This window comes from Pundamilia nyererei, unplaced genomic scaffold, assembly GCF_000239375.1.
Source record: "Pundamilia nyererei isolate P.nyererei 1_Seehausen unplaced genomic scaffold, PunNye1.0 scaffold00337, whole genome shotgun sequence".
Classification (NCBI taxonomy): domain Eukaryota; kingdom Metazoa; phylum Chordata; class Actinopteri; order Cichliformes; family Cichlidae; genus Pundamilia; species Pundamilia nyererei.
The window spans coordinates 237,329-248,847 of NW_005187738.1; the positions used below are offsets into that span (position 1 = coordinate 237,329).

Here is an 11,519-nt window from a genome sequence, read left to right on the forward strand (position 1 = left end):
GATCACTGACTGTTTTAGGAGCTTTTTGAGATCAAATAGAAGAAAATACATAACATTAAACATGTTAACAACACAAAAGCCATATTAAGCGCAGACTACTTTAGGCCCGGAAGTAGGATTCGTCGCATCATCACTGAACAACCGGATTCCTTGAGCACTCCTCAGTGAATCACCATCAATTATTCACTACTTTTGGTTTCCAACAGTCTCCTTGTTTGGAAATTTAAAACAAGTCAAGGGTAAAAGTGGGGGCTGCATTTGACTACCAGACTGGTACTGCAGCTTCTGTGTTTTGTTTTGTTTTGTTTTTCTAGGCACTGCAGTTCCTGTCCAAGGCCCATCGCTGTGAGGTTCAGGGAGGCGGTTGGGAGAAAGAACCTGCTCTCTTCAAGGAGGTGATCAAACAAGCTGTCCACATGGGAGAAGGTTAGCTCACCACCCAGCTCTGTATGCCCTCACAGCCATTTCTCAGAGGAACAGAGAAGATGAAAGGATGGCGATGAGATGGAAAAGCGATATCTGATTACAGTTTAGATGATAATCTCCTCAAACCTTTGATGTTTTCATTACAGTAAGACAGATTCATAGAGTTAAACACTGGAGAGGCAATCAGAAGTGACTTTGAAAAAATAATAATAATGCTGTGAGGTATTAAATGTGTTTGCATTCTCCATCAGTTTATCCTTCCTCCCTCAACTAATGTTAGCCATGTTCCTGGGTGTGATGTTTGGGTTCTTTAAAACACAATTCAAATCCCTTCACTTTTAAATACTTTAGATACTTTTAAATACTTGTGTGTTAGATTTGATTGCCAGTGAATAAGACTGGATTTTTGTACATGTCTACATTAGTTTAGTTAATATTTGTATTCAGTATAATAATAGTAACGATCAATGCCTCATGCTACATATAGTCTGTGGGTTTTTTGTATGCTGTCTGTGATGCAGCATTATAGAGGTACTTCTGATCATCTGATTCTACCAGGATCACAGTACCATCTGCTCATCTGCAAGCTCTCTTCAAACCAATGTTCAAACCAAAATTCTCCCATATCACCCCTGTGTTAAAATCCTTGCACTGGCTTCCGGTTGAGTATAGATATCAGTTTAAAATCCTCACTTTTACATTCATGTCCCTACAAGGTGAGGCCCCCACTTGTATCACTGAGCTTCTCCAAACCAGATCCTTAGATCCACTGATTCCATGGACCCGTTTGAAAACAAAGGGGGATCCCGCTTTTCAAACCTTGGCTCGAATATTATGGAACAGTTTACCTCCCCCGCTACGCACCATCAACTCTGTAGCTACTTTAAAAAAACAACTCAAAACACATCTGTTTAGACAGGCATTTAGGTAATATTCATGTGTAGTGTACTGTTTTAGTGGATATGTTATTATACCCTCTTTATAGTGTTTTATTTTTCGTTTGGTTTGCTTTTATTCCCTTGTGAAGCACTTTGAAATAACTTCCTGTTTTAAAAAGTGCTGTATAAATAAATTTTACTTACAATGTTTTATTATCTGAAAGAGGAACCATTACATCCTCTAAGATAAAAACAGCAAATGAATTATTCCAAATACCAAAAGGGTAAATTATACATGCAGTGCATCTGGAAAGTATCCACAACACTTGTTCCACATTTTGTCACGTTACACCCTTATTTCAAAATGGAAATACGTTCAGTTTTAATTCACGTACACAATATTGCGGGATTGGTGACTTTTTACTTAGAGTGCTTTTAGTTTTTGGGGTGCTGTGCAGCTTTTCAACTCAGTGACCGCCTGATATAGGGAGAGCCTGATCAGATCCAGCTGCCCTGCTAGGCTTCCTGGCACTGCCCCACCCGGCCACAACGAGTGAACTCTTTGGCCTAAATGCAAAGTGTCCTCTCTCAAGGAAATTGGGCTCATCATCTGGCCAATACCATCGCTGGCACACATCCACATGCTGTGAGGATGTGAGATCAAGGGAAAAATGAATGCAGTCACGTACAGAGAGCCTTGATGATAACCTGCTCCAGAGTGCTCACTAGGCCGGACTTGACCGAAGGTTTATATGCCAAGAGCACACAGCCAAGATAACAGTGGAGTGGCTTCAGGACCAGAGCCCCGACCCAAGTGATCATATCTGGAGCGATCTGAAAATGGCTGTGCAATGACGCTCTGCATCTAACCTGATGCAGCTCGAGAGGTTCTGCAAAGAAGAATGGAAGAACCTGTTCAAAAATAGTTCGACTTGAGGCTTTAACATGCAACATTTGGAGTTAGGCTGTATAGCTTCTGCTTAAACACAAAAACATCTGGTTGATAAAACTCTTGATCACCTCCCTTACTTGACAAAACGACAAACAAGTAAAGTGCTGAGAATACTTTTGTGACGTATTGGGTAAGCGTTCAGGGTCACCTGATCTATTCCTGCCAATAACCTTTAAAAAAATGTAAGCGCCCAGTTTGTCTCCCAAATACAAACTGGGCGCTGGTTCCACAGAGAAACTTGAAGCCTCTACCTCCCATTCTACTGTTAACCCTAAAACACTAATGTCAGGTGATTTTCACCCACGTAAAACTGATAGTGTTACAAAACTCCACATTAATATAGTTTTTTGCTCTCACAAGTAAACAGAGTAAAGTGTTGTATTGAGGTGATGTGGTAGTATGAGTTCTAAGTAAGATGGGGCCTGTTACTTCATGTAGTATTGGCAGTTGGGCATGGAGGACCAGATCTTTGTCATGAGCTTCTCTTTTAGGTGGAGAAGCATTCAGTGCGTTCGATGCATTACCTGTCCTTTGGGATTGATACCTAATCTCACAGTTGGACATGCTGGTATCTCCCCCTGACCTGATTTAAAATCTGTGAAATTAAAAAAAACACTCAATGATGTAAAAAATTTAAATTTCAAGGAAAAACCCCTGAAATTGGCTAGCATAAATTCTTATAGTGTCCACTAATGGAAAAGGGGTGGAACAATTACTGTTAAATGAAAGCGTCCAAACTGAACCACTGAACAACAGCAGCTTTAATCAGGGAGGTGATCAAGAGTTTTATCAACCAGACGCTTTTATGCTTAAGCGGAAGCTATACAGCCTAAGTCCAAGTACACATTGTTTAATAGTGTTTGAGTACAGAAAATGGCTTCTGGGACACTTAAAAATTACAAAACATTTTGGGAAAGCTACAAACATCAGCCACACTTGAATCTAGGATTCCATCCATCTATCTTCTTCCACTATCCGTGGCCAGGTCGCAGGGGCAGCAACCTAAGCAGAGTGGTTCTGCTCTGAGCCCCTAATTCCTCACCCTATCACTAAGGGAGAGGCCAGACACCCTTCGGACAAAGCCCATTTCCACCGCTTGTATCCACAATCACGTTCTTTCAGTCACGGCTCGTGGGCATATGTGATGGTAGGGATGTAGATCGACTAGTAAATTGAGATCTTCGCTTTTACACTAAGCGCTCTCTTCCCCAAACTGGACCAGTACAACATCCGCATCACTGCAGCCGCAGCACCAATTCGTCTGTTCCCGTCACTCGTCAACAAGACCCCAAGATATTTAAATTGCTCCACTTGGGGCAGGAACTCGTCTCTGACCCGGGGTGGGGAATCCATCGTTTTCCAGCTGAGGACCATGGCCTCAGATTTGGAGGTGCTGATTCTCATTCCCACTGCTAGGATTCCCCAAAGTACTAAAAGGTTAGGAGTTGATTACATACACACTCTATGAAATACTCAGAGGTAAACATTCGCCAAAAAATGAGCTGGACACTGTCATACAGTAGAAATGCCCAATCAATCTGAAATGGAGAATAACTCGAGTGTTACCATCTGTAGGATTAGATTTTGATTTTGTTTAAAGACAGAAGAATAAATGGAGAGGGCTTAGAGAAAAGATAGCAAAATAGTACTTCCTAGTGAGTTTAGAAAATGTGTTGCTGTTACTCGATTACAGGTCTTGGTTGAACTCTTTCTAATCCCTTTAATCTCCTCCTAATCCCCTCCATGTTGGGGGCATACTTGTGGGTTGCAAAATGGTCCAAACACACTCCAGTGATACAGCTCACACAAGCAATGAAATGCAACACTTTTGAGGGTTTTGGAAGACACCTTTAGGATTCCTATATTTGATATTTGCGCTTGTGCACGGTTGTCCCAAAGAATTAACTACCATGGTAATAAATCTGATTTCTGACTTTCTAAATGCTGCTTCTGTGCTTAGATGCAGAAGCTTTTCCCTGCATTCTCTAAGTCTCTCTTTCTCTGCATCACAGTGGCACTCAGTTGCAGTGTGAAGAAGAGTAATCCAGCAGAAGCTCTTCAGATACTCTCCTCTACACGCCTCAGTCTCAGGAGTCTGGCCACCAAAGCCAAGGTAACATTAAGAGACCCCCACTTAGCACGAAGCAGATATCTGCCTCACTTTATAGACAGTTTTCCTGATCAGGAACTAGGAGGAGGATTGAGTTTAGCCTGTCCTACTGTGTGTGTTCTTACTGTAGCAATTGCTCCTATAGGACCTCTTTCAGTGATGTTTTCGGGTTGTTCCTACTGCTTGTCAAGTACTTCTGACCTGCCCTGAAAAATTAAACACTAAACCTTGTTTGCACCTATTTTGCATTTCCCTTTGTTTACGGACATTTAATGTATGTTGTATACCAACGCTGATATTAAAAGATAAGTACATTTTCATACCATCCATATAAGTAAAAGCTTAGGTTTAGGAGTGCTATGATCACTGATTCATTTTCTTTCTGTTCTTGGCTCTCCATGATGTTAGTAAGAATGGGTATCCTTATATGGTCATTCTAGGTGTACAGCTTTGGCTATGAGCAAGAAAGCCACACCTTCCTGCCTCACTTCACCATGGGCAGCCAATCAGAAGAAAAGTTGGCTTGAAGAAATGCAGACCTTAAAGGGGGCAAGACTAAATTACTTTCATCAGACACAGGGTGAAGTCAATGGTTGCATCAAGGCCTAGTATAAGATAAATAAGGATTATTTTAAACTGCAAAATAACAATAAGGTATCTGGAACCTCTTTAGCTCGTGGTCTTCACTCAGTAAGTGACGACGGCAGCACATGCTCATGCAGATGTTGTCAGCATGCAGCCTGACACAGAATCTTTACCAGGTTGTGACACCATTCAAAGCATCTGTTCTGCCTGAACAAACTCCTCCAACAGGCGATCAAGACAAATGTCAGACGTGAAGATTTAGACACAGGCGTTTGGGTTGTTAAGTCGTTCTTCTCAGTGGTATAAGTTAATATTAATGACTTTATACTTGACTCTTCCATTGTATATCCTCTTCCAGCAAATCCACACAGACGTGGCCACAGGGAGGATCCATGCTGAGCTGCAGGACGGCGTTACTGCTCTGGAGCAAGTCATCACCGAGCTGCAAGATCTGAGTGGGAAGCTGCGTAACCAGTCACAGTGACCATCCATCTCTAATATGCCCCTTTTGTGGCAAAAGAGACAACCTTTGGTTCTCAGGGGTCCTCAGTAAGACTGAGTAATAAAGACCCAAACCAGCTCTACACCTGCATTTATCATCACAGTGTATTACTGAACCTGTTAAATAAAGCAAGCCAAAGGACTGAATTTGTAATCCTATTTTCATACCTTTATGTCCACTTTGAAATGTAAACACTCACTGGGTGGCATCTTAAAATACAGTGTTAAAAATTTGAATGCTTGCTTTGATTTTTTTTTGTTGTAAATGAAGTGATAAAATCACCTTTATCTGTGATAAACAAAGTGATCAGTTGACAGATTTTGAAGCTGCATCCATACAGAATAGGCTCTCGGGACAGGATGCAGCTTTAGGTCATCTGTATCTGTAAATATTTAGATCCCTCTCTCATCCACTGAAGAGACACATGTAAATGTAGTAAAAAAATAGACCTAGATTGTAAAAATGGGATTGGTACAGTAGGTTACTGTACCCATTGTGGTAATTTCTGCAGAACAGAACATGGAAGAAAAATCGAGCCTCTATTCCAACTTCTTTGTCGGACATATTTCAAAATGCATACTCTAAAAATCTTAAATCTAGGCTCTTTCTTTTTTTTTTTTTTTATACCTATTTAGTTCAGTTTCATTGTACTTATACCCACTATCAGCAACCACTGGGAAACACGACAGTGGGAAAGAAAAACTCCCTTTTAACAGAAAGAAACCTCTAGCAGAACCAGCCTCAGGGAGGGATGGCCGTCCACCACGACCAGTTTGGGTGAGGGGAGGAAGACAGGGAAGAGAGCCAGAGATTAATAACAAGTGACGATTCAGTGCAGAGAGGTCTATTAACACACAGTGAGTGAGAAAGGTGACTGATTCCCCAGCAGGCTACACCTATTGCAGCATAAATAAGGAAGGATTCAGGGTCTCCTGATCCAGCCCTACCTCATCTGAAGTAAATCCGCAGTCCGAGAGGGAAGTGCACTAATGGGGTGATATGATACTATAAGGTCATTAAGATAAGATGGGGGCTGGTTATTCAAGACCTTGTATGTCAGGAGCAGGATTTTGAATAAATGAAGGGAAGCCAATATAGCTCTATTTGTGCTAAAATAATTTTATAGTCAACTAGGAAATGGCACTGATCTTAACCAGCCTGGAATAAACAAACGGATGTATTGGTGTTTGTCTTGTCTTCCCCTTTCAGCCAATAACACATGTATGTATCCAAATAGTTGCTAAGACTAGATTTGTATGAGGTAGTTGTGTGCTATTTTATAAACTGCCACTAGCTTAACAACTTGCATACATAAACTTTACATGCTAGTTGGTAAATGGAAAATAGACTGGTTATATAGCGCTTTTCTACTCGAGCACTCAAAGCGCTTTATACAATAGTAACTAACAGATTAGTAAAGTCCTATAAATGTACACATCAAAGCTGAAGTCAAATTATTTTCTATAGATTTACATTAAAGAAATGATCCAAAAGGCACAACAGTAGCACAACAGTACAGTGACTCATATTAAGAAAGGCGAGGCTGCTATTAAGGTGCTTATGTCAGCAACAAAGTGATAGATACATAAATGGCAGCAATTAAAAAAACATCCAAGCAGAATGTTTTATTATACCGGAGTTGTTTTGATATTGTAGCTGCAGTGTAAGTTCTTTCTAGAATAACTCAAAATGATTGACTTTTTCCGTCCTTCATGAATATTTAAATGAAATTCCTAACACCAAGTCTTATCTCTTAAAGAATTGGTTGCATAAAGAAAAATTGTATACTAGAGAAGCAGACTTACCTTTCCCTTTAATCTCCTAACTACCTAAGTTTAGTACTCAGCTCTCGAACACCACCTCCACTCATTGTGTTCTCACTAATAAAAAGGCTATTAAAAACCATGAGCCATGCTCAGATGCTCTGCGAGATCATTTCCCAACTCATCCGACATGGTGAGCACACACACACGCATCCCATTGCCCTGCAGTTCATACAGGGAGGAGACCACCATTTGTTTCCTCAACTAGAAGGAAAATGACCTTGACATTGCTCAGGTTTTTTTATCTCCCTTCTTTTTTCACTTTATTGGAGCTCGTGTTTTATTTTTCTCTGCCCATTTGTCACAAGAGCCAGAACCTCTGTTTTGAAAGTATTACCACAGCGATACCCATACGGAAAAGAAATAGTAAAAACTTATATGTGATATAAATCATATAAGGCTTACATGATTTACTCATGAAAGTGGCCACTTTCTCATTACTTTCATACATTGTTTTAGTAAGTACCCAAAACATACAAGTTTCATTATATAATTTTTCAAGGGATCTTATATCTGTTTTCACTTTATATGCTTTTCATACAAGTTTCACACAAGACAGATACAAACTTTATAAGATTAATATATATCTTTTCCATATGGGTAAGGACTTAAAGGCCCCTATAAATGGATGATCTCGCATGAGGGAGTGGAGCACTGTGACAATGTAAAATGTTGATGATTGCACTTTGACAGTTGTCTTCATGGTAAATTCTCTGAGCTAATATTCATGTTTGAATCCACATTTCCAGCCTCACTCCAGTTATTAAATAAAAATGGCAATAAGAAATGACCTATTTTAGGCTCTGGATCATCATTCATGACCACATTATATCACACCCACAGGATCTCTCAGCACTGGTGACTAATCTTCCTAATGTGATTGTAAATTTACCAAATGCTATTATTAGATAAAGTCCACAAGAGTGATTTGCTGCTGTTCTGTCATCACCCAGAGGACAGCTTTGATAAAAGAAAACACAAGTTTGATTGTTTCGTGCCAGACTTACGCTCCCAGAATTCCTGGTATTTCTCAGCAGGGGCTGCAAAGCTGATGTCAGCATTCACAAAACTCCCATTACCTCACACTTTAGTTCATGCGGCAGGGATTTTATTTCAGTTGGACAAAATCTCTTCTCAAAAGAAGCAACAACAAAATCTTGAAAAACAAATGTTTACAGCATCCCAGAAGGTATTGTTTTCTTGAAATTCTGTAAATCAACTGGTTCTTATATGGTGTTTCTCTACTAAATATTAAATTGCAATTTGATCCAGTGTAGTGATATTATTGTTCTGTGTCTTTTGTATCATGTTTGATTAATAATTCAGAAAAGTTCTAAAACATTTTTGTACAGAACCCTTCATTCAAGCTAGTGCAGTTCGAATTGCTTCACTAATTATTAAACAAGCTGATAACTGAAAAGAACAGATGTTTAAAAAAGCAATACATTCATAAATTCAAAGCAATATAAAGTAGATAAAATTAATAGAATTAAATAGTTGCATTATAAGCAGTTTAGAATTACAGTAGCATTCAATTCAATTTTATTTATGCAGCACCAAATCACAACAACAGTCGCTTCAAGGCACTTTATATTGTAAGGTAGACCCTACAATAATACATACAGAGAAAAACCCAACAGTCATATGACCCCCTGTGACCAAGCACTTTGGCGACAGCGGGGAGGAAAAACTCCCTTTTAACAGGAAGGCAGAACCAGGCTCAGGGAGGGGCGGGGCCATCTGCCACAACCAGTTGGGGAGAGAGAAGGAAGACAGGATAAAGACGTGCTGTGGAACAGAGACAGAGATTAATAACAGATATGATTCAATCATAACGTTTAACTGTTTTTGTAGAGAAGGTCATCAGGCTTTTTATTCTTCTCCTATGTGATTATATGATACCTCCATCATATATATATATATATACACACACACACACACATATATAAATATATATATATACACATACATACACACATATAAGATACACAAGTTTCACATATGTGAAATTTAACAAAACTTCCCCTGAATCAACTTAATTAACAAAACTCAACAACACATGGATTTGGTAACACAGCTCACCTCTCGTCCCTCATCTGAATCAAGCAGAGACTTTAAATAGAGCTATCAATTTCCCTTCAGTTAGTCTAGCCAGTACCACTTGCTAGAATTTAAAACTCAACACAACTGAATGAATTACCTAAAGCTCCCCACTCTTCTGATTAACACATTTACGCAACTAAATGGCTCTATATAAGAAAAAATATTTTGCAAATCCCTTTGTATCCTTTTTTTCCCCGCCTGTCCCGTTTGGTTCTTTTGCCATCAGAATTATTGTCTAAAGGCAAAGAAAGATGCCCAACGGATTTACAGCCTTGCCGTATTGGTCTATTTGATTCACCTTTGCTTTTATTGTTTATTTTATTTTAGTTTCACTTGCTACACACGGGGCAGACATGACTGGGGGAAAGAAAAGGGGGAAAGAAAGAGAGGTATAGGGAAAGAAAAACAGCGGGGAAGAGGAACGGTGGTAAAAACAAGCAAAAAAAAAAGCAATATAATAAACAACATCATCGCGATGATCTATGTGAATATAAAAGTAAATACTAAATATTGTATATTATTGTGCAGCACGTAGAATCGACGGTGCACAGTGTGCTTTGAGGTAGGAGCCAAAAAGGGTGTAGTTTGTGTCTGTGAGCACCTGTGTGTACACCTGTGAGCATGGACACGCTTGTTTTTAAAAGGTTCCTACATGTATCTGCTAGAGTTGTGGGGAGCCATAGCCCCGTCCTCCAGGGCATGAATGCTCAGATGAAGGAGATCCAGGCTCCAGCATTTGCTTTAATTTGCTGAATGTTTGTTTTGCCAGCAACAGGAGGCTTACACAAACAAAGCCGGGATAGTAAGTGTAGCAATGTTAATTTGACAATAGCAAATGATAGCAAATAAAAAGACAGAGAGAATAATGTGCATAATGTGCAAAAAGTCAGCACTTCTGGACAAGTGGAGAGTATTACACATCCTTTGCAGATATATCCTCAACATCATTTTTCCATTGAACTAATTTAAAATAGGCGACCTTCTGAAAGGTTTTGATGGCAGGGGTAGAGGTGAGGGATGTGGGACATGCTGGGAAGTACATCAGTTGTTCTTCCTGGCATTCCTCTTTGTATTTGGTGGAAAATGCGCGTGAACATGTTGACAACAATTATTTAACAATTTGCTTTTTTGGCAAGCTCTTACAGAGTAGTTCGTAAGCAGAGTGGCATTATAAATTATGTTTGGCAATCAAACAAAAGTGGTATTCAAAAGAGGAGGGAGCATGTATATATCGCCAGGAATTTGCACCAGAGAACTGTTGTTAATGTCTTTGTTGAGCAGGAGGCCCAAAAGACCAAGTTCTGATGGGTGAGTAGTTTGTGGGGGTTTTTGTAAAGTGTTGAAACATCGTTAACATTTATGTGAAAATGTGCTCTCTCACTCTAATATGCATGTGTGATATATCTATTTTCTGGTCAACTGGAAATAATTGTGGTTTTTAGAAATTCTGTAAATGAGTGTGCTTGTTTGGTATGCTGACCCTGTCTGGTCAGTCTGCTAGGACATGTGCTTGATGGGCTGTTTGTTCCATTCTTATACACATTGCAGTTGTCTTTATGTTTAGCAAGGCTAAATACACATTGGGTTTATGGCAGCCTAACTATAGTACATGTACTACAGTGGTGTGGCTGTAGCTCAGGAGGTAGCGCAGGTCACCTACTGATCGGAAGGTTGGTGGCTCCTCCAGTCTGCATGGGCTGACTTCGATACCAAGTTGCTCTACGATGCATCCATCAGAGTGTGAATGTTGTTAGAAAAGCACTCAGTTTAGAGTCAGTGAATGTGGCATGTTGTATAGAGCGCTTTGAGTGCTGCGGGAGAGTAGAAAAGCACTATATAAGAATCAGTCCATCGTTGTGAGGCCGTAAGAGATAAGTTCAAATGAACCTGTTACTGCATGTGTTTCCATGGTGATAATAATCAAAAATGACCTCCCCACCTCCACTCAACAGACATCTGGATGAAGTTGAATGGTTGTCCTTGCATCCCTTCCTCAGATCTTTCTGTCACATCCTTGCGAGAAGGAACTAAGAAAACAGTATTTGGATGAAAAAGATCTGAAAACACTGCATCACCATCATCTATGATTATCATGAAATCATGGCTATAACTCATCACTCAAACCTTTTCCACTGGTTTC

At 39.8% G+C, this 11,519-nt stretch overlaps 1 protein-coding gene across 4 annotated transcripts in view; it reads left to right on the plus strand.

Moving 5' to 3' along the window:
- Positions 1-5,689, plus strand: part of ttc27 (tetratricopeptide repeat domain 27) — a 90,453-nt gene extending 84,764 nt beyond the window's left edge. For 2 of the 4 annotated variants that reach the window (XM_005751991.1, XM_005751994.1), the window contains exons 18-20: positions 315-426; positions 4,269-4,369; positions 5,310-5,689. In XM_005751991.1, coding sequence (XP_005752048.1) covers positions 315-426; positions 4,269-4,369; positions 5,310-5,435 — 339 coding nt within the window. In that variant the 3' untranslated portion in view covers positions 5,436-5,689. Of the gene's footprint in view, positions 1-314; positions 427-4,268; positions 4,370-4,806; positions 4,947-5,309 lie in introns of all 4 variants that reach the window. The other 2 variants (XR_312270.1, XM_005751993.1) reach the window with 2 other exon arrangements.
- The last annotated feature ends 5,830 nt before the right edge of the window (positions 5,690-11,519 follow it).